The following is a 21,116-nucleotide window of genomic DNA, read 5'->3' on the forward strand; positions in this document are numbered from 1 at the left end:
TGTCACGGTCTTGTTCTAGTTGACGTTTCACATCACATAACTGCCTCAAGCGGAACCCATCTACGGTTTCCAACGTCTTCGCTACTTCCTCTACGACTGGGTACAGACCCATCCTATAATATATATTATGAAAGATATTTTAATTGGGTTTCAGTTAATACTCTATTAATGTATTTGAAGTCTACAAGATCTAGACTACTACTCAGGGTAATAGGTGAGAGGCTAATAGAATTTCCTGTTGTAATAAAAACCCCACTGAGGCTTATTAAGCGGTTTATAGGATCCGCGGGGGTATCCTGTTGTATAACAATACGACAATATTGATCTAGGTGTTCTTCATACCAGTGTATTGACACCCCTGGTAAAAATTGGTGTACTCTTGAGGTGTTTTCATTGTCTAAAGTAAAGAAGACTTCTATGATGAGTGTGAAAGGGGAGTATATATCAAGACTTATGTTAAAAGAATACTTGATAAATGCTAATTTATTTTTTACTACAGTCCTTAACCTATTTTTTTCGGTATTAGTAGTTCCTATGAATCCCCTCTCCGGAATGAAATCCCCGATCCAGACACCGTTGTTCCTAATCTTAGAGATAAACTCATTTTCGTCTATTGTGATATAAGGTGAGGCGAGTGTTAAGTTGATCAGCCATTTGGGCTCTTTAAAATCTGATAACGACACCCGTCTGTACACGTTGTCTTTGAAGTGCAGGATATATAATTCATCTTCCTCACCAGGCTGATCGAATCCCTCCGTATCTCCTAGGTCGTTAAGCGTAGTGTTGGGACGATGACTGGTCATTGTTATACTATTTACGATATAATTTCCAACTGGTTTTTTGATAATAGTTCAGGGGTGAACTTCATACCCATGAAGTGTATGTTGGCAGGCAGGAAGATATTGGTTAGTGATATCTTGTTTTCCACGATCACGTTGACCCCCTGCAGACTGGTGTTGGAGTTGGAACCCACCCGCACGTAAACATTGCAAACTTGATACTGATGTTGTTTGCCCCACCCGAGTTTGATCCCCTTCACGATCTCGACATCATTCCCCGATGGTTCCCCTAGGTAGACTTTGATGATCAGTGTTGAGTTTGTCGGTAGACTCTCTAGTATAGTGACCACGCCTTCGAATTCAGACACCAACTGCAATTTCACGTTTTGTATGGCCGGTTTACTTGATAGCATGTGGGCTGCTATAGTGTTGACTGGGCTGACGACTACGCTACGTCTCTGAGTTGGGACGTAAGCCACGAGCAGGGTTCCATTGTTCACGACTTTGTTTAGGTGCTTGTCTTTGTTATCCGTGAACACGTAGGGAGAGACGAGTCTAATATTGAGAAACCAGTCGTCATTATCGGGTAACAACACCCACTTGTCATCTTCGGTGAAGACGAGTATATATGGCTTGTTTCGGGCAACGGTAGTGCTCTCAACATCGTCTAAGTCGAACAGTTTACCCCCGAACGATGGGTATATTATCCAATTATTATTACCGGTGTTGACAAGGGCGTACTTAGTGTTGACTGTTGCTCTTGTGGTATCTACTATATCACTTAGGGTTCCACCGGAGGGGATTTCAACGTGTTTGTAAATGTTGTTTTTCAGTTGCAAGGCGTACGATTTACCATCTACTCCGGGAGCGTCGAAACCGCGCGTGTCTCCAAGGTCGGAGATCCCGATATTGACGCATTTTTTCACTCCGGGCCCTTGTGCGCTGGTCATTTTACATGAAGCGTTAAGCTGAGGTATCCTATATTTACAGGATTATGATTTATATCTAACACCGATATTGTCAGCTCAGGTATGTTTCCCTGGATTAATCTCTTATACTGTCGTGGTGAAAGCGACTCGGTTCTACCGTCGTTGTATTTCTCAGTTTTCACCGGCACTGCTCTCAGTATAGTGGAAGGGTGACCTCCTTGAATGTTGTACGTTGTGCTCATCTGACCGAGATGAATGTACAGCTCTCGGTACGGTACTAGGTCGGGTAACTTCGTGCCTGTGACGGTTGTTGTTGGTTTTATCTCGTCAGGAGACATACCGAGTATCCTCGCTAATGGTCGGCCGAGCCTCAAGGGGTTTCTTCCGTTGTTGATTAACACCACTGTACCGTTTGAGTCGTTCATCTTGAGTTCGGCTCCCAGGGGTTTGAAGACCTCGTCGTTTAGAGAGCACACGCTGTAGTAGCCGTCAGTTATCTGGCTGCGAGTTCCACTGACGAACAGCTTATTGTTGCTGGCGTTGATGTTAGTCCATTGCGGTAGGTAGGTGATATCGCAGAGTGCGACTTCGAGTTGACCTGACGTGTTATCGATCGCTTGCGTCAGCTGAACGGCCTCACCGCTCGTTATTCCTGGAAGTGTTATGTACATATTATAATATATGAATTATATATTATAATATGGATTTAGCACACTTGAAAATCGTGGTGAATGCAGATGGTACGGGGTTTAAAACAACCTTTATTGATATCTTTGAAAACTATATCGTGTCCGTTAATAACAATCAGGCGGTGGTAAACTGGAATCAAAACCCAATGCAGTTTTGGCAGAACCAACTCAACTTTGCTGTCTGGTGTGCGACGACAGGGTCGGGTGTGACACCAGACTACGGTATAGACGAACTGAGTAAGGCGGTTATTTTGTTTCATATTTATTATCAAACGAGACGAATATTGAAGGAAATAAGTGCTCCTCTTCCCCAAGATAAAGCGTGGAGTATGACGAATAACCCCTATGATAAACGCGCTTATGAACGTGTTTGTGGGGAGTTTGAGATTCCAACAAATAAAGACTTTCGCCTTCCTGGTGTGAACCATGGTCTCGGTATAGTTCTCGTGTACTTCTACAGGTCCGGAACATATCAGGCCGGTTCTAAAGATGGTTCATACAACCCAAACCGTCATACATTTACAGGCCCCACAACGAATGAACAGATCCATGTCAGCTGTATAAAGCAAACCAATCCTGATGCAGCCACAGCCTGGACTAAAATGATCTCAAAAACATCGAAAGAATTCACTCGTGCTGGTACAATACGCTTGAACGACTCGATTCGAACGTACGTGTGGGCGCTGTTGGGTGCGCAGTCGATGACGCGTTCCAACATCCTAGGTAAGGGAACTGCTTACGACGCTCAGACACAGTTCGTTGCCAACGTTGATGATGCTATCAATGCTCCAGTTGATATCCCGCGGGCTATAGACCGTTACCAAAACGTGTTAGAATACGCCAGATCGAAAGTCAACTACGTGTTCGGCGTGGGTCTGTACATGGCTCCGAGTGATATGCAACTGAGAGTAAAAAAAGTGGTGGGTTATAACAACAAAATAGTCATAGCCACGGCGGGTCAAAAGTTGGGTATCAACCCCGATATTAACGCCCCCTATATCCCACACATCCCACCACGTGAAACGGGTATAGTTGCGCCGCCCCCGGAGCCTAAAGTTCAACCAACACCACAGGAGGTGGCCCCCCATATTCAGGCCTCCTATCAGCAGCATATTGATAATAAAACAGCCCTAGTGGTTGGTGGGGTAACTTTGGGACTTATTTGGTTAAAGATTTCTTAGCCGCTACGTACACCAGACCCGCCACGGCGACGATGACTGCCCACATGTTTTGACTGAGCCACATGGCAGTTTTAGCCAGAGCGCCCAACAACCACGAGACGATGCTACCCAGGATGCCGGGAAGGGCTTCGGCGGCTTTACCAGCTAGTTTAGCTAGGCCTTCCCCGAGTTTTTTTATCCAGTCTTTAACCCCACCGCCTGTGGGAGTTCCCCCGCCGCCAGGTGTGGGGGGTGTGGGGGGTGTGGGGGTTCCTCCCACCAGTGACACCACCAGGGTTGATATGATGAAACCCAATGCAGTCAGAATGCTGGCGATGGTGATCCCTTGCTCCCGGAACAATATCCGAATCCTGTTGGCTAAAGTTGTATCCTCGTTCAGTATTCTATCGATTGTTTCCCGAATGCGACTGATCTGGGATCGAAGCTGTTCACGATTCGAGGAAGCGGATTCCAATCGTGTACGTCTCTCGTCTTCTAAATCACGTAGTCGTTCATTGATACGACGCTTCATATCATCGTTTTCAGTTTCGTTGTGTTTGGTTTTTTCCTTAGCGATGTGCTCGTCGATTTCGTTCAGTTTCCCCATGTTGTTCACGAGTTCTCCACGCACGCGTTTCACGGCTTCGTCTAAGCCGCGCAGTTCCCTTACCGGAAAGTCAAACCCCGGTAACGGTTTGTCCCAGTAGGTGCTCAACAGTTTTTCTATGCTGTCCGAGGCTTCTGTAGCACGCTGTGGTGTCATTTCATCTCTAGTGGTGAGGTGGGATCTGGTAGCTTGCAGATCTTCAACAACGGCCTTAGGTATTGCACCAACGTAATCATGCATGTTTAGATGTTCACGGATAAATTCGACACCATGGCGTCTGGCTAGAGTTGACAAGGCCAGTGGTTTTTTATTGCGCTTGTTAACGAGGTCAACCTCTGGGTTAGACTTAAGGCGTAGAACACCCTTTGTATCAATAAAAAAATTATCAAGGTATCGGCCCTGTGGATCAACGTAGTATTTATCACTTCTTAAACTTTCGTAATAATCATCTACCGTTGTTGCCAAAAGTTCTTGGTTCAATGGTGAACTAGTAAATGAGGTCTCCTGCTCATCAGATGCCTGGGCACTAGCGCCCGGCATCTCCGTCATATCTATGTCTTCATCCATTAGTATTTAAATATATTTTATTTATATATAACAATGTACGGCAGAAAATTAGATCCTTTCAGAAGATTGAGAGAGCCATTAGGAGCCAGAGCCGTGCGACAGTCGGTGACCATCACCAACAATCCCAGCAAGATAGACCAGAATCAAACTCTGCTGGTTAGATTTCCAAACCTTGGTGAGAATGACCTCATTGTACCAGGCACTGTTCGACTGGCGTTCAATATCACGTTGACCTCCGACAACGACAAACGCGAGCTAGTGCGGAACGTGGGTCGAGCTATCATCAAGAAAACGACCGTCAAGATCAGCGGTAACGAGGTGCTGAGTATCGACGACAGCGACGTGTTTCACTGCTACGGGGATCTCTGGAAAAGCGAGGGAGAACGAGTCAATGATGTGTACCAGGGTATCAGCAAATCAACCCGGGCGCGCATAGGGTATGTCTTCACGCCAGACCAGCTAGACAAGCTATCGGACGGTGAAAAGGCCATCGCTCGAGCATACGGAAATCGATTCTGCGTGCCGCTAGACTTCGAGCTGCTCACGGGACACGCGCCGTTTTACCAGGCCGCGCTGGGTGATAGGCTCGAATACGAGCTCACGTTTAACGACTATAGCAAAGTAGTGCGTACGCCGAACGGTGATGAGGCCAGTTATACCATAGACAACATCTCTCTGGAGTTCGACATGGTCACTAGCCCGGAGCTGGCCAGGCAGGTTCGAAGCCAGTACTCTGGGAAGATGGCTATCCTGTACGATCGCGTACTGAGGCATAGATCAGTCGTGCGAGATAAGAGCGACACTGTGTGGAATATCAACCTGAACGTGCCGGCGCGATCGATGAAAGGTATCCTGGTCGTCCCCGTGGAGGATTACGAGCCATTCCGAAGGGACAGCGAGAAGTTTTTCAACCCCGAGATTGAAAAGGTGGAAGTGACCATCGAGGGCGTGCCCAACCAGCTGTTCAGTCATGGTATGAGACCACACCAGCAGTGGGATGAGATAAAAAAGCTACCAGTGGGGGATTATATAACAAAGGACCTGGACCTCGGCTCCGTGCAGATCGGTGAATACCTGACCACCAAGTACGCCCTATGGTTGGACATGCGATCCACGGATGATGATAAACTGCACGGTAGCGAGCGCCGTATAGATAACGGCAGCGAAGGGATAACCATCCAGATTACTAAGAAGGCTCAACCCGCTGGTAAGTTGAAATTATATCTGTACGTTATTATGGACGCGCAACTTAATATAGACAATGGGAGATTCGTGCAAGCCATCTACTGATGGGGGGTACCCCCCACTCCCCACTGACCCACACTGCGCCATAGTGTGCGGGCAGACTGGCTGTGGGAAGACCGTTTTCGTGTTGGATATGTTGGAGGGTTACTACAAGGATGTGTTCGATAACATCGTTATCATGTGCCCTACTCTGAGCATGAATAAAACGTACGCGCGACCTTGGGTGATGACGGACCCGGACGTACACAAAATCGACCCTGGAACACGCCTGCAGGACTGGTTGAAAGCTCTTCACGAGAAATTTAAAGGGGAACCGACGCTGTTCATACTGGACGACTGCAGCGCTAATCGCGAGATAACAAAAAAGAGAGACATGCTATCGTACCTGGCCTTCTCCGGCCGGCATGCAAATCACAGCGTCTGGGTGCTAACGCAGAAGTTCAACTCGGTGTTGAAAGACCTCAGGGAGCAGACGCGATGGGTGGCCTTATTTCACTGCAAGGACAGGGATTCGTTCGAGGAGTGTTTGAGAGAGAACGATGTGATGAGCAAATTAGAACGGGAACGGGTGAAGAAACAGCTCGCTGAAACTAAACGCACTAAGCTCGTGCTCAAGACCGACCAACCAGTAGCATATATAGTATGCTAAGCAAAGCTAAGCAAAGCTAAGCAAAGCTAAGCAAAGCTAAGCAAATGCTAAGCATAGCTATGATATTTGAAGTGTTTGTCGTGTGCAACTTAACCTTCATTTCTCTGTGTTTTGTCTGCATCGGGTATTATATAGTTAAAACTAAGTCTTACTTGTTATATTATAAGATGGAGTGTGAGGAATTACTCGAACAGTTGGGGGTCTCCCCCACGCCGCCGGCAGGCCCCACTGATGACAAGCGAGAGAAACTGGTGGCATTGGGTGTTGGCGGCAAAGCCAAACATTACTTTGGAGACTACACCCCGGATAAAATTCACAAAATGTCAGCCGAAGAAATCGATAAGCTGTACGCTAGATACGAGTCCCGGCTCGGAGCAGAAATGACAAAGACAATAGGATCGGCTATGACCCAGATATACACCGGTATTGTATCACACTTCCTTCCCATTCCACCAGAGCGCCGACTTTACCTGTGGGAGGACCTCGAGAAAGACCCTTTTATCGAACACGCCGTGAGCTCTATCAGCTGCGGGCTGTACCACAAATATGGTATGTTGTTGGCTCCAGTGACGGCGGCGATTATCACGGCAAAGCATTGTCAATTTGAGAGAAAGAATAATAATAATAGTATAGATGGATGCTGCACAGGAAACCCCAGTGGAGGTACCCCCAACAGTGATGGAGGAGACCCCACCCCCAACAGTGATGGAGGAGACCCCTTCAGTGGGGGTACCCCCAACAGTAACCAGGCAGAAGAATCCTAAGAGAGTAGCTGCCGGTAAAAAACGGTGGTGTAACCAACATAAAGTGGCCAACCCAACCCGACTGTTGTTGGCTGTAGGTGTAACTGTTGCCTTGGCTATCTCGTGGTTATACGTGGGGGTACCCTCCCACAGTGAGCCATCACCCAACAGTGAGCCCCCCACCCCCACGGTAGACCCGCATATCATGTTATAATTTTAATATTTTATATCATATACATAATGTCTGAGGGGAAAACGTTCGTCAACGACGCATACCACGCCACAGTGGTCGCCAGTCTAGCTGTAGGGTACGCTCGGTTGACTAAAATGGTGCTTAAACAACCAACTATCAAGCTAGATTTCAACCTGCAGGATATGGGTATGCTCATAATGAACCTTGGTATGGCGATGGCCACAAAAGACATCCTAGTAAAACAAGGAATAATACCTGATAATATAATGAAATAAATATAGGGATGGCCATGATAGCTATGATGGTCGGTGGGGCGTTAGTGAATGCCCTGGCATTTTCCGGGAGTAATTTCCTCTTCTCGAAACTACGAGATGATCACGCGGCTGAAATACAGGAAGAAAGGAAGCGGCACGATCTCGCTACTGAGAAATTACAAAGAGCACAGGCCGAGTACGCTAAAAAACGTCTCCAGAGGATCGATTTTATTAACGAACAACTCCAGCGTGAAAACCATGCCGTTCAAACATTCAACGATGTCGATGAAGCAATGAAAGAATACTACCTACTAACTGGTAAACAATTGGAACCGCTCAATAACCCCACACTCGCTCAGTACTACACACCATCCAAGGGACAAATGAATCGTGAACTGGGCTTCATAGTGTTGGGTATAGCAGCTACTGCGTTGGTTGCGAAGCAATTAAATTAAAATACCTATATAAGTAAACATGAGACCCGCTCCATACCGATGCGAATACACACTTATGGGGAAGACCGAGGCCTGTGGTAGGAAATGCAGGAATCAGGGGTTCTGTTGTTTCCATATGGGAAGTCCTAACTACACGTGTTCTGTGTGTGGTATCGGGGTTAAAGGACATTACTGTCTATGTAAAGCTCACGGAGCGAACGTAGTCAGACATCAACTCATCTACGAGAATAAAAAAGGCTACATAAAAGAACGTAGGCGACTGCTCAAGATAGACTCCAGTGCGTGAAACAGCCACTTAAGGGTTACCTCCCTTTACTGTGAACCAATTAGACATTGGTTCTCTTAGGTGTAAACACTATGACTACTGTACGCGAGCTCAAGCGGGTCGCAAAACAGAGAGGTGTGATCGGGTATTCTCGAATGCGGAAGTCAGCATTGTTGAGATTACTAGGTTTAGAAGCCCCTCCTTCAGTAAAACAATTAAAAGCTCAAGCAAAACAGCTTGGATACACGGGTTATTCAAACCTGGGGAGAGCCGGGTTAACCGCATTGTTATCACATGCCCCCGTAGCACGTCCCACAGTAAAACAACTGAAAGCCGAGGCACACGATTTGGGTTTAGGCGGGTATTCCCGTATGAGAAAACCACAACTTTTAGAATTATTACGACAGAATAGAGCTATTGACCTGCAGTTCGTGCGCACTGAGCGCGCTGTAGGCAACTATTTGAGAGGTTGGCGCATGCACGTTGATAGAAACATAGACATTACAGATATCAAGCCTCTGATAGCTGATAAGGTCAACCAGGAACTAAATAACCTAGGAAGTATCAAGTTTCAGATCACAGTGAAAATGTCGCTCGATAAGCAGGTTGGGAGTACCACTGAATATGTTCAGCCTTACTTCCGAGGTCAACAAGAGGTCGTCACACATACAGAGACCATTGATACATCAATCGATACCAGTTTTCAGCAGATACGAGAATACCTAGAACGCTACACACACTTGGGGTCCGGGTGGGCTGTAGATAACATCGATAATGTCTATCTAGACATAGCTAACTACGTGCCGTTCAGAGGCGGGTCATACCTAGCCTTGCCTCCCTACTATAGGAACAAACATGCCATAGTAAACGTTAAGAATAGAGGAAACGATTGCCTGAGGTTAGCTATCAGGTCAGCCTTATTTCCAGCTGGCACTCATTCAGATAGGCTTTCTAGCTATCCCCAAGACGATGGGCTCAACTGGGATGGTATAGATGAACCCACCCCCATATCCCAGATCACTAAAGTAGAAAAACAGAATAATCTGGCTATAAATGTCTTTGGGCACGAAGGTAACACAACAATAGTACACAGGGTCAGCCCGGTGAAGGATCGCCAAGTTATCAATATATTCATGATCCAACGAGGTGAAAAGTATCACTACACGTGGATAAAACATCTTAGCCGGTTGTTGCACGACCAGTCGAAACACGATGGGGAAAAACACTTTTGTGTACGATGCCTACACGGTTTCAGTCGAGCTGATTTATTAGAATCCCACCGGGATGATTGTCAAGGTGTGGGGCAGACGGCCATACGAGTCGACATGCCTAAGGAAGGTGATAATATCCTAAAATTCAGTAACCACAAGAACCAAATGTCTGTGCCTTATATCATATACGCCGACTTCGAAGCCTTGGTTGTGGGTGGGGATTCCCCCAGTGGTAGCTTAACCCACAAGACACAAGAGCATAAAGCCTGTTCGTTTGGATACATTGTCGTCCGTTGTGACGGGGAAACGAAAGCTCCGGTAGTGTATAGGGGGCCTGACGCGGCTGAAAGGTTTCTAAAGTGTTTGCAGGAGGAAGAAAAAATTATTAGGAATGCATTGTATAAAATCGCTCCCATGCGTCTGACCCGAGTCGACAAGCTAGCTCACAAGCGTAGCACTAAATGTCACGTGTGTGACTCACCACTTAACGGTGATTCGGTGAGAGATCACTGCCACATAACTGGTAAGTATAGAGGCGCCGCTCACAGCGCGTGCAACCTCAAGCTTAAAATCAACCCTAAGACAATAAACATCCCCGTTGTCTTTCACAACTTGAGAGGGTACGACTCACACTTGATCATGCAGGCCATCGCGAAAATCGATGGTAATATAACGTGCATCCCCAACAACATGGAGAGATACATCTCCTTCAGCTTAAACGGACTTAGGTTCATTGACTCGTTTCAGTTCCTCCTGTCGTCACTCGACAGTCTGGTCAAGGCCAACAATACCTTCCCTATCACCGATCGATACACAGACGCCGAGACTAGACCCCTGCTTATGAGGAAGGGTGTGTACCCCTATGAGTACATGGATAGTTGGGCCAAGTTCACCGAGACCAGACTACCCCCTATTGACTGCTTTTATAGCAAGCTGAATGAGGCGTCCGTCTCACGAGATGATTACTCGCACGCGACTAACGTATGGAATAAACTGGGTTGTAAGAACCTGGGTGATTATCACGACCTGTACTTGAGGACAGATGTACTGCTGTTAGCCGACGTGTTTGAAACGTTTAGGCGGACGTGTTTCAAGCAGTATAAACTCGACCCCGCATGGTATTACACCAGCCCAGGTCTGTCGTGGGACGCCTTGCTTAAAAAGACCGGAGTTAATTTGGAATTGCTCACAGATTACGACATGCACCTATTCATTGAGAAAGGCTTGCGAGGTGGGATTTCCATGGCATCCAAACGATACGCTAAAGCAAATAATCAATACGTGAAAGGTTACAATCCTAACAAGCCAACCAATCACATTCTCTACCTCGACGCAAACAACCTGTACGGCTGGGCCATGAGCCAGTATCTACCTACAGGGGGATTCGAATGGGTACCCCACGTTGATGTTATGGGGGTTGCACCAGATTCGAACAAAGGTTATATCCTCGAGGTTGACTTAGAGTATACCAAGGAATTACACACATCACACAACAGCTACCCCCTGGCCCCCGAACGTATGAGAGTTAACCCAGACTGGATGTCTGAGTACCAACATAACTTGTTAGGTGGGCGTGTGACAGACGTTGAAAAACTCGTGCCTAACTTAATGAATAAGACCAAGTACATCGTTCACTATCGCAACCTACAGCTGTACCTGTCGTTGGGTATGAGGCTGACCAAAATACACAGGGTGCTCATGTTCGACCAGAGCCCATGGATGGAGCCCTACATCAGAATGAACACAGACCTACGAAAAAAAGCCACCAGTGATTTTGAGAAAAATCTCTACAAGCTCATGAACAACTCGGTGTTTGGTAAGACTATGGAGAACCTGAGGAAACGCGTGACCGTGAAGCTGGTTCGGTCGAGTGAGGAAGACAAGCTCAGGAGATTGATAGCCAGTCCGGCATTCAACCGTAGTAAGATATTCACAGACAACCTGGTTGCCCTACACATGAAGAAAAGCCACATAAAATTCAACCGGCCTGTTTACGTGGGGATGAGCATCCTCGATTTATCCAAACACCTGATGTACGACTTTTACTACAACGAGCTCAAGAAACAGTACGGTGACAGGTGTGAAGTGCTGTACACTGACACGGATTCCCTGCTGATGGAGATTCGAACCGAGGACGTGTACGAGGACATGAAAAAACACCTCGATTTATACGACACCAGCGACTACCCTAAGACCCATGCCATACACAGTACGGTAAATAAAAAGGTCCTAGGTAAGATGAAGGACGAGTGTGCTGGCACGCCCATAGCCGAGTACATAGGTTTGAGACCTAAGATGTACTCCATACTGAAAGCCGACAATAGTGAGATCCGGAAGGCTAAGGGGGTTAAGAAGTATGTGGTGAAACAACACAACAAACACGCCAGATTCAAGGAAGCCCTGTTCAAGACCCGTACCTTTAGACATAAAATGAACACACTTAGAAGTGATGGACATAAGATATACGGACTGACTATAAACAAGACGTCCCTGTCGCCTATGGACACGAAACGTTGGATAGCTATTGATGGGATAAACACATACGCGTATGGACATGAAAAAATTTGAGGCTATTTACTACAGCCCGCGTGGGTACTGGAAAGGAGTTAGCGCAGTAGATAAGCTAGCTAAAATAGCGCGAGTACCCCCGGAGGAAGCCAAAGCGTGGCTTGAAAAACAAGCCCTGTGGCAGATCTATTTGCCGGCACCACGCTACGTGCCTAGAAGGAGGTTCGGTATTAACATACCTAATAGCGTTCACCAGGCAGACCTACTGTTCCTACCCCACGACAAGAGGTACAAGTATGCCTTAACCGTAGTGGACGTAGCCAGTCGTTACAAGGAAACCGAACCCTTGACCACGAAAGATTCGGCCCAGGTAGCCAGAGGATTCGAACGCATATACAAACGCAGCCCGCTGACGTGGCCAACAGAGCTGCAAGTTGACCCCGGACGGGAGTTCATGGGTGCCGTGTCACAACTGCTAGCCAAACACGATACAAAGGTCAGGCGTGGCACGGCCGGAGCCCATCGCAGCCAAGCCATAGTTGAGAGATTTAATAGGACTTTGGCTGAGCGCTTGTTCGGCCATCAGTATGCTAGGGAGATGGCCACCCCTGGAAAACGATCTACTGAATGGGTCACAAGGTTACCCAAGGTGGTGTCGGCAATCAACCATGAAGTCACCCGTCTCACCGGCAAGAAACCGGCAGACGCTATCAAACTAAAATCAATAGTTGCAGAGTCGGCCGCTCCATTGCGTGGGAAGGAGAAACAGATACCAGATAGGGCCCTAGTGAGGTATCTATACCAGCCTGGGGAACACGAGGGTGATAGCCGTAAGCGAGCCACCGATCCTATATGGTCAGTCAAAACTTACAACATAGATAAAGTGGATATGAAAGCCGACGAACCTAACTTGTACTACTTGAGGGATGGGCCGGGTAGGGGGTTTGTAAGAGAAGAATTATTGATCGTACCGTACGGCACAGTGTTACCTCCAACACACGTTAAGTAGTAGGGATAATAGTAGCAAGAGCTAATGACCCAACCAAAGCCTTATTTAGTAAATAAGGCTTTGTAGAGACATTTCTTGAAAGTGGTCCAGAACTGTCATTGTATATACTACTAATCCAGCTAGGGTGCATGCAGGTAGCTAAAACACTATAAGTCCCCATGGTTCCTTGTGTGGTGATTTTCCTTTGGTTGTTGGTGACCTACATTGTATTATCCTGTATTGTAATAATTGTTTTAATGCTTACATGCTAGTCTTAACTGTCTGTGATAACCTAGTTGTTTTGCAGTCCTTTGTTTCAACAGATTTCACACTACAAATTATTCATTATTCATGCAATGTAAAACACAACTTTGCAGATTCTGACACCTTTCAGTATGCACTTACAGAAACAAATGATCAAAAATGCCAATTCAACCTGTAAGGTTGAAAAAAAACATGATGAAAAATAGCCCTTGAAATCAGAGTTCAAACGGTTCACTAATATTCTACCACCGCTAGGGGAGAAAGTGGTTTCAACATCTTTGCTGCACTGCGCTCATAACGCATCTGCAGTGAATAGGTTCGCGGAGCTTGAAACAGTATGCAAGACCTGAGTCTGAGGTCGTGAGCAGTAGTCTAATCTTGGTTGTGTACACAAACAAGTAAATAATCTACTTGTTACATTAAAATGTTGATTGTGATAAGCAGACACTGTGAAAGAGAAAACTCAATGTCTGGTTTATTGACACCTATATGTCTGTATGCCTGTCTGCTAATGACAATATACAGTACACAACTTCAATCACTGACCACATGCAATTGAAATTAACACCTATGGGGCTTTGCAAGCCATAAACAAAGAGCTGGCTAAACATATCAGCAGATGAACCAGAAGCCAATGAAAAGGCTTTGTTACGCGTGTGTGTGCACACTCACCATCTACTCAATTCACCATGCAGTAGTCATAACATTATTTATCTATCTGAAAAATGGGTTACCAACGGCTTATCTTGTGACATTTAAAATCTAAACTATACTGTATAATTTATGAAATCAAGGAAGTCATCTTGCCTCTTCGTAAACCGAAACTTGATCATCAGCCATTTTGTAAGTATGTGACTGTTATCAAATCAGAAAACTGCTGTCAAATTTGTCAGCCAGTCAAATTTAACCTTACAATGTTATGGTGCCAATATTGTAATGAAGAGGATAATAGGTCATGCAGTTGCTTACATACACTACAAGGCGGGAAAGACAGAACATTCGTGTTTGATATGGCATCTGCAGTTGATTATACAGATGATTACAGTGATAATTTATTTGTAAAAACAATTGGTTGAAGATCCAGGATTTGAACCCACACCCTTATAGTGAGGCACCTAATTGCCAACACACAAACTCAGCCGCCTAACTCCCTCAGCCACAGTGACTTCCACAAAAATGAAAGTTAGACAACTGCTAGTCTAAACTGCAGACTTTGTGTACATGTCTGATAAGTATTAATTGGCAGGGTTCCCATGGCTGAAAGCTGTTAACAAATTCATTCTATATAATTTGTAATTTGTACATAATACATCTGGGTTTTGTGTTGTGCTTAGAAAACAGTTATTGTGTAACTGCATCAGTTTACACTATTTGGTGTTATTAGCTACAAGCTGCTTCTGGCAGACAGTGCAAGGTAGATCATACATGTGATGCTGAGTGGCTGAAACAGAAAAAGTGCATCAGGTCAAATGCAGACAACCCTTAAAATGACAAGGAACATATGTATACTGACAACAATTAAAAACACATAATGCATAAAATGGTAGATTAACATCACTTTGATGAATTGGTGATCTGTGACAAATATTTATGTGAACAAATATATGTTACCATGGTTACAGGACTTTCAAGGTGGAGGGGATGGGGAAACTGCCAAAGCTCCGTGTGCTGGATGTGGCCAAACCTAAAGCCGAATTGGTCAAGAAGTCCATGTGCTCAGCAAGCTATCTGGCATCGGCCATCAAGACTCTCGGCCTTGTCATTTTTTACTTCACTTTCTCCATCAGCCTCACCTTCTACAACCAGAAGTTCATCAAGGTCAGTCAGTGCTAGATAATGTGGTCACCTGGTCCTAGATAATATTGTCTGTCAGTTTTAGGCAATAGGGTCTGTCAGTTCCAGATAACACGGTCTTACAGCTACCCTGGTATAACCTTAGACCTGTCAATTCCAGATAACACGGTCTTACAGCTACCCTGGTATAACCTTAGATCCGTCAATTCTAGATAATATGGTCTTACTAGTGTAACCTTAGACCTGTCAGCTCTAGATAATGTGGTCACCTGGTCCTAGATAACATTGTCTGTCAGTTTTAGGCAATAGGGTCTGTCAATTCTAGATAACATGATTTTACAGCTAGCCTGGTATTACCTGGACTTGTCAAATCTAGATAACAAGGTCTTACAGCCAGTCTGGTATAACCTTAAACCTGTCAGTTCTAGATAATATGGTCCTACAGCTAGCCTTGTATTACCTTAGACCTGTCAATTCTAGATAGCATGGTCTTACAGCTAGCCTGGTATTGATTGGACATTTTAGTTCTAGAGAACATGGTCTTACAGCTAGCCTGGTATTGATTGGACATTTTAGTTCTAGAGAACATGGTCTTACAGCTAGCCTTGTATTACCTTGACCTGTCAGTTCTAGAAAACATGGACTTACGGCTAGCCTTGTATAACCTTAGACTTGTCATTTCCAGACAGTATGGTCTTACAGCTTGCTTTGTATAACCTAGACCTGTCAGTTCTGGATAACATGGTCTTACAGCTAGCCTTGTATAACCTTAGACCTGTCATTTCCAGACAGTATGGTCTTACAGCTAGCCTTGTATAACCTAGACCTGTCAGTTCTGGATAACATGGTCTTACAGCTAGCCTTGTATAACCTAGACCTGTCAATTCTGGATAACATGGTCTTACAGCTAGCCTTGTATAACCTTAGACCTGTCATTTCTGGATAATATGGTCTTACAGCTTGCTTTGTATAACCTTAGACCTGTCAGTTCTGGATAACATGGTCTTACAGCTAGCCTTGTATAACCTTAGACCTGTCATTTCCAGACAGTGTGGTCTTACAGCTAGCCTTGTATAACCTAGACCTGTCAGTTCTGGATAACATGGTCTTACAGCTTGCTTTGCATAACCTTAGACCTGTCAGTTCTGGATAACATGGTCTTACAGCTAGCCTTGTATAACCTTAGACCTGTCATTTCCAGACAGTATGGTCTTACAGCTAGCCTTGTATAACCTAGACCTGTCAGTTCTGGATAACATGGTCTTACAGCTAGCCTTGTATAACCTTAGACCTGTCATTTCCAGACAGTATGGTCTTACAGCTAGCCTTGTATAACCTAGACCTGTCAGTTCTGGATAACATGGTCTTACAGCTAGCCTTGTATGACCTTAGACCTGTCATTTCCAGACAGTATGGTCTTACAGCTAGCCTTGTATAACCTTAGACCTGTCATTTCCAGACAGTATGGTCTTACAGCTAGCCTTGTATAACCTAGACCTGTCAGTTCTGGATAACATGGTCTTACAGCTAGCCTTGTATGACCTTAGACCTGTCATTTCCAGACAGTATGGTCTTACAGCTAGCCTTGTATAACCTTAGACCTGTCATTTCCAGACAGTATGGTCTTACAGCTATCCTTGTATGACCTTAGACCTGTCATTTCCAGACAGTATGGTCTTACAGCTAGCCTTGTATAACCTTAGACCTGTCATTTCCAGACAGTATGGTCTTACAGCTAGCCTTGTATAACCTAGACCTGTCAATTCTAGATAACATGGTCTTACAGCTAGCCTGGTATAACCTTGACCTGTCAATTCTGGATAATATGGTCTTACGGCTAACCTTGTGTAACCTTGACCTGTCAATTCTGGATAATATGGTCTTACGGCTAACCTTGTGTAACCTTGACCTGTCAATTCTGGATAATAGGGTCTTACGGCTAACCTTGTGTAACCTTGACCTGTCAGTTCTGGATAATATGGTCTTACGGCTAACCTTGTGTAACCTTAGACCTGTCAGTTCTAGATCAGATGGTCTTACAGCTAGCCTGGTGTAAACTTGATCTGCCAATTCTAGAAAACATGGACTTACAGCTAGCCTTGTATAACCTTGACCTGTCAATTCTGGATAATATGGTCTTACGGCTAACCTTGTGTAACCTTAGACCTGTCAGTTCTAGATAATATGATCTTACAGCTAGCCTTGTATAACCTGAGACCCGACAATTCTAGATAATATGGTCTTACGGCTAGCCTGGTATAACCTTGGACCTGTCAGTTCTAGATAGCAAGGTCTTACAGCTAGCCTGGTATAACCTTATACCTGTCAGTTCTAGATAGCAAGGTCTGACAGCTAGCCTGGTATGACATGAACACTTGGTCTTCCGTGCATGGCTAGTTTGGTTTGCTGTTCTACCAGCATGTGGTCCTTGCTCGTATAAAGAAGCGAAACATGATAACAAAATAATGATCGTTTGTAAAGCAACATTTTTATTCATTTGTCCCAAATTAAGAGACAGATCATCAGAGTTGGTCTGTCAATTTCATATGACTGTGTCAAATTTGATTTGGTTTAAAAATCAGAGGCTGTTTATGTCAACATTGCATTGATCTAAAATGAAATCAAATGGACTGTACCTGCAACTCTGAGTCTCAGGTATTCTCTACCTATAAACATCAAACTTTCAAATCTCACATGGGACCTCATCTTTACTGGAACACTCATTACTTACTCTTCAAGAACAATTTTACGTATTTTGTATGTTATCTTCTGATTTTATTGTAGTACCTAGTGTAGGCACTTATGTGTGGATATAGGCACATAATATATGACCATTATTATTGTTGAGGAGATGTTGTCTAAATATTGTATTCATAGAAATGCTACATGATTTGTTCAGAAGTTGAATTTCCTACACATGAAAGATTTCATTGCCAGTGGAGGATTTTTCATTCAAAGTGGTAGTTTACGTTTTTCACTCATGGAAAACAGAAGCATTTTTTGTTTGCTGTTCTGTTTGTTTTCGAATTTCACAGAACAGTGTGAATGCTTTGTTAGTCTGGAGAGTTTCCGTTTGTTAGTTAGTGTGGAGAGACACTTTAGTTAGATGGCTTTGACTAATATTCATTTTCACAACTTGCATGTTTGTCATTCTCAGGCATTACACTTTCCGCCGCTGACCTTTACGATGACTCACCTGGTGTTCAAGTTCATGAGTGCAGGTGTGATTCGCAGCATCTTGGAGTGTCGAAGCAAGGAGGAGCGGGTAACTCTGTCCTGGACTGTCTATGTCAGAAAGATAGCTCCCCCTGGTGAGTGTGTAAATGGTTGGTAACTCTGTCCTGGACTGACTATGTCATGCAGATAGCTCCCACTGGTTAGTGTGCTAGGGGTGGGTAACTCTGTTCTGGACTAGCTATGTCAATGAGATAGCTTCCACTGGTGAGTGTACTACGGGTGGGTAACTCTATCCTGGATTGACTATGTCAAGCAGATAGCTTCCACTGGTAAGTGTACTAGGGGTGGGTAACTCTGTCTTGGATTGACTATGTCAAGCAGATAGCTCCCACTAGTTGACTGGCAATGTAAGATAGAAGCCATTGATTGGACTGTAGTACAGAGACCGTTGACTGGACTGGTAACAAAGATACTGTTGATTTAAGTGATTGGTTAAAAAACTGTGTAAATCTGTGCAAGTCTGTAAGTCCAACTTTGTAAATCTGATGTTAATCTGTGTAAATATGACTGTGTTAATCTGTTTCAGGTATAATCAGTGCTCTGGACATCGGTCTGTCAAACTGGAGCTTTGAATTCATCACAGTTTCATTGTAAGTTTGTGTTGGTGTTGTAGTAGAATGTGGATCTCATCAGTACTGGATGCAGTTGAAGTCTTCCAACAGATAGCATCATATGAGCATTTGTTTGTATTGTTTATTACTCATTATTTTCTAATTCATCCACACCCGGTTTTATAAAATTCTCCTATCATGGCTGCTGTGAAAGAATAGCAAAATTGTTGAATTATGCTGACAATCTTGATGAAATATGTCTATTCAGGTGTCGCCATATTTCCAGTGGTGTGTAACCATGTTTAGAGCAGTGTTTGCAGTAACCGGTGACACTGACAGGCACTGGGTGACTTAGTGTTTTACTGTTGCAGATACACCATGTCCAAGTCATCAGCCATTGTATTCATTTTAGGATTTTCAATTCTACTGAGGTTGGAGAAATTTGTAAGTACTCCTGTTGTGGGTATATTTTATAATAGCATGTTTCCATGATTTCTTGGTGATAGGATAATGTAAATGGTGTACTGTGAAAACAACACTCAGTGTCTCAGTCTGACACAAACACTGCCCCATAACCTGTTTGTGCTTAGACTGGAACTGTCCATGACTTCACTGCAACTTCTTTGTGGCTGCCTTCCTCTGGTCTTCCTTCTCTCTCAATGTACAGTACTTGGACTGGGTTCATATCTGGTGTAACCATGGTAACAGTTGGTACATTTGTGTTGTTCCATCTTTTTCAACATGCAGTATGTGAACTGGGTACATGTCTGGTGTAACCATGGTAACAGTCGGTATGTGTTCCTTCTCTCTCAACATACAGTACGTGGACAGGGTACATGTCTGGTGTAACCATGGTAACAGTCGGTATGTGTTCCTTCTCTCTCAACATACAGTACGTGGACAGGGTACATATCTGGTGTAACCATGGTAACAGTCGGTAGGTTTCTGTTCCTTCTCTCTCAAGATACAGTATATGGACTGGGTACATATCAGGTGTAACCATGGTAACAGTCGGTAGGTTTCTGTTCTTTCTCCCTCAAGATACAGTATATGGACTGGGTACATATCAGGTGTAACCATGGTAACAGTCGGTAGGTGTGTGTTGTTTTTCCTCTTTCAACATACAGTATGAGGACTGGGTACAAATCTGGTGTAACCATGGTAACAGTTGGTAGGTGTGTATTGTTGCTTCTCTTTCAACATACAGTATGTGGACTGTGTAGATATCTGGTGTAACCATGGTAACAGTCGGTAGATGTGTGTTGTTCCTTCTCTCTCAACATACAGTACGTGGACAGGGTACAGATCTGGTGTAACCATGGTAAGAGTCGGTAGGTGTGTATTGTTCCTTCTCTTTCAACATACAGTAAGTGGACTGGGTACATATCTGGTGTAACCATTGTAAGAGTTGGTAGGTTTCTGTTCCTTCTCTTTCAACATTCAGTACGTGGACTGTGTAGATATCTGGTGTAACCATGGTAACAGTTGGTAGGTTTCTGTTCCTTCTCTCTCAACATACAGTACATGGACTGGGTACATATCTGGTGTAACCATGGTAACAGTCGGTAAGTTTCTGTTCCTTCTCTTTCAACATACAGTACGTGAACAGGGTACATATCTGGTGAAACCATGGTAGCAGTCGGTAGGGTTCTATTCATTCTCTCTCAACATACAGTATGTGGACAGAGTACAGATCTGGTGTAACCATGGTAACAGTCGGTATGTTTGTGTTGTTCTTCCTCTTTCAACATACAGTATGTGGACTATGTAGATATCTGGTGTAACCATGGTAAGAGTCGTGTGTATTGTTCCTTCTCTTTCAACATACAGTAAGTGGACTGGGTACAAATCTGGTGTAACCATGGTAGCAGTTGGTAGGTATGTATTGTTCTTTCTCTTTCAACATACAGTACGTGAAAAGGGTACATATCTGGTGAAACCATGGTAGCAGTCGGTAGGTTTCTGTTCTTTCCCTCTCAGCATACAGTATGTGGACAGAGTACATATCTGGTATAACCATGGTAACAG

The 21,116-nt window shown here is 44.5% G+C and overlaps 1 protein-coding gene across 5 annotated transcripts in view; it reads left to right on the forward strand.

The window, feature by feature from the left end:
• The window catches only part of LOC137258975 (solute carrier family 35 member C2-like), a 54,390-nt gene that overhangs the window by 22,085 nt on the left and 11,189 nt on the right, over positions 1-21,116 (forward strand). For all 5 annotated transcript variants that reach the window (XR_010954680.1, XR_010954681.1, XM_067796670.1 and 2 more), the window contains exons 2-5: positions 15,129-15,324; positions 18,458-18,611; positions 19,064-19,127; positions 19,460-19,532. Coding sequence is in view for 3 of the 5 variants with exons in the window: in XM_067796670.1 (XP_067652771.1) it covers positions 15,129-15,324; positions 18,458-18,611; positions 19,064-19,127; positions 19,460-19,532 (487 nt within the window). In the remaining 2 variants the exon portion in view is untranslated. The remainder of the gene's footprint in view (positions 1-15,128; positions 15,325-18,457; positions 18,612-19,063; positions 19,128-19,459; positions 19,533-21,116) is intronic.

Source organism: Haliotis asinina, chromosome 12 (assembly GCF_037392515.1).
Source record: "Haliotis asinina isolate JCU_RB_2024 chromosome 12, JCU_Hal_asi_v2, whole genome shotgun sequence".
Classification (NCBI taxonomy): domain Eukaryota; kingdom Metazoa; phylum Mollusca; class Gastropoda; order Lepetellida; family Haliotidae; genus Haliotis; species Haliotis asinina.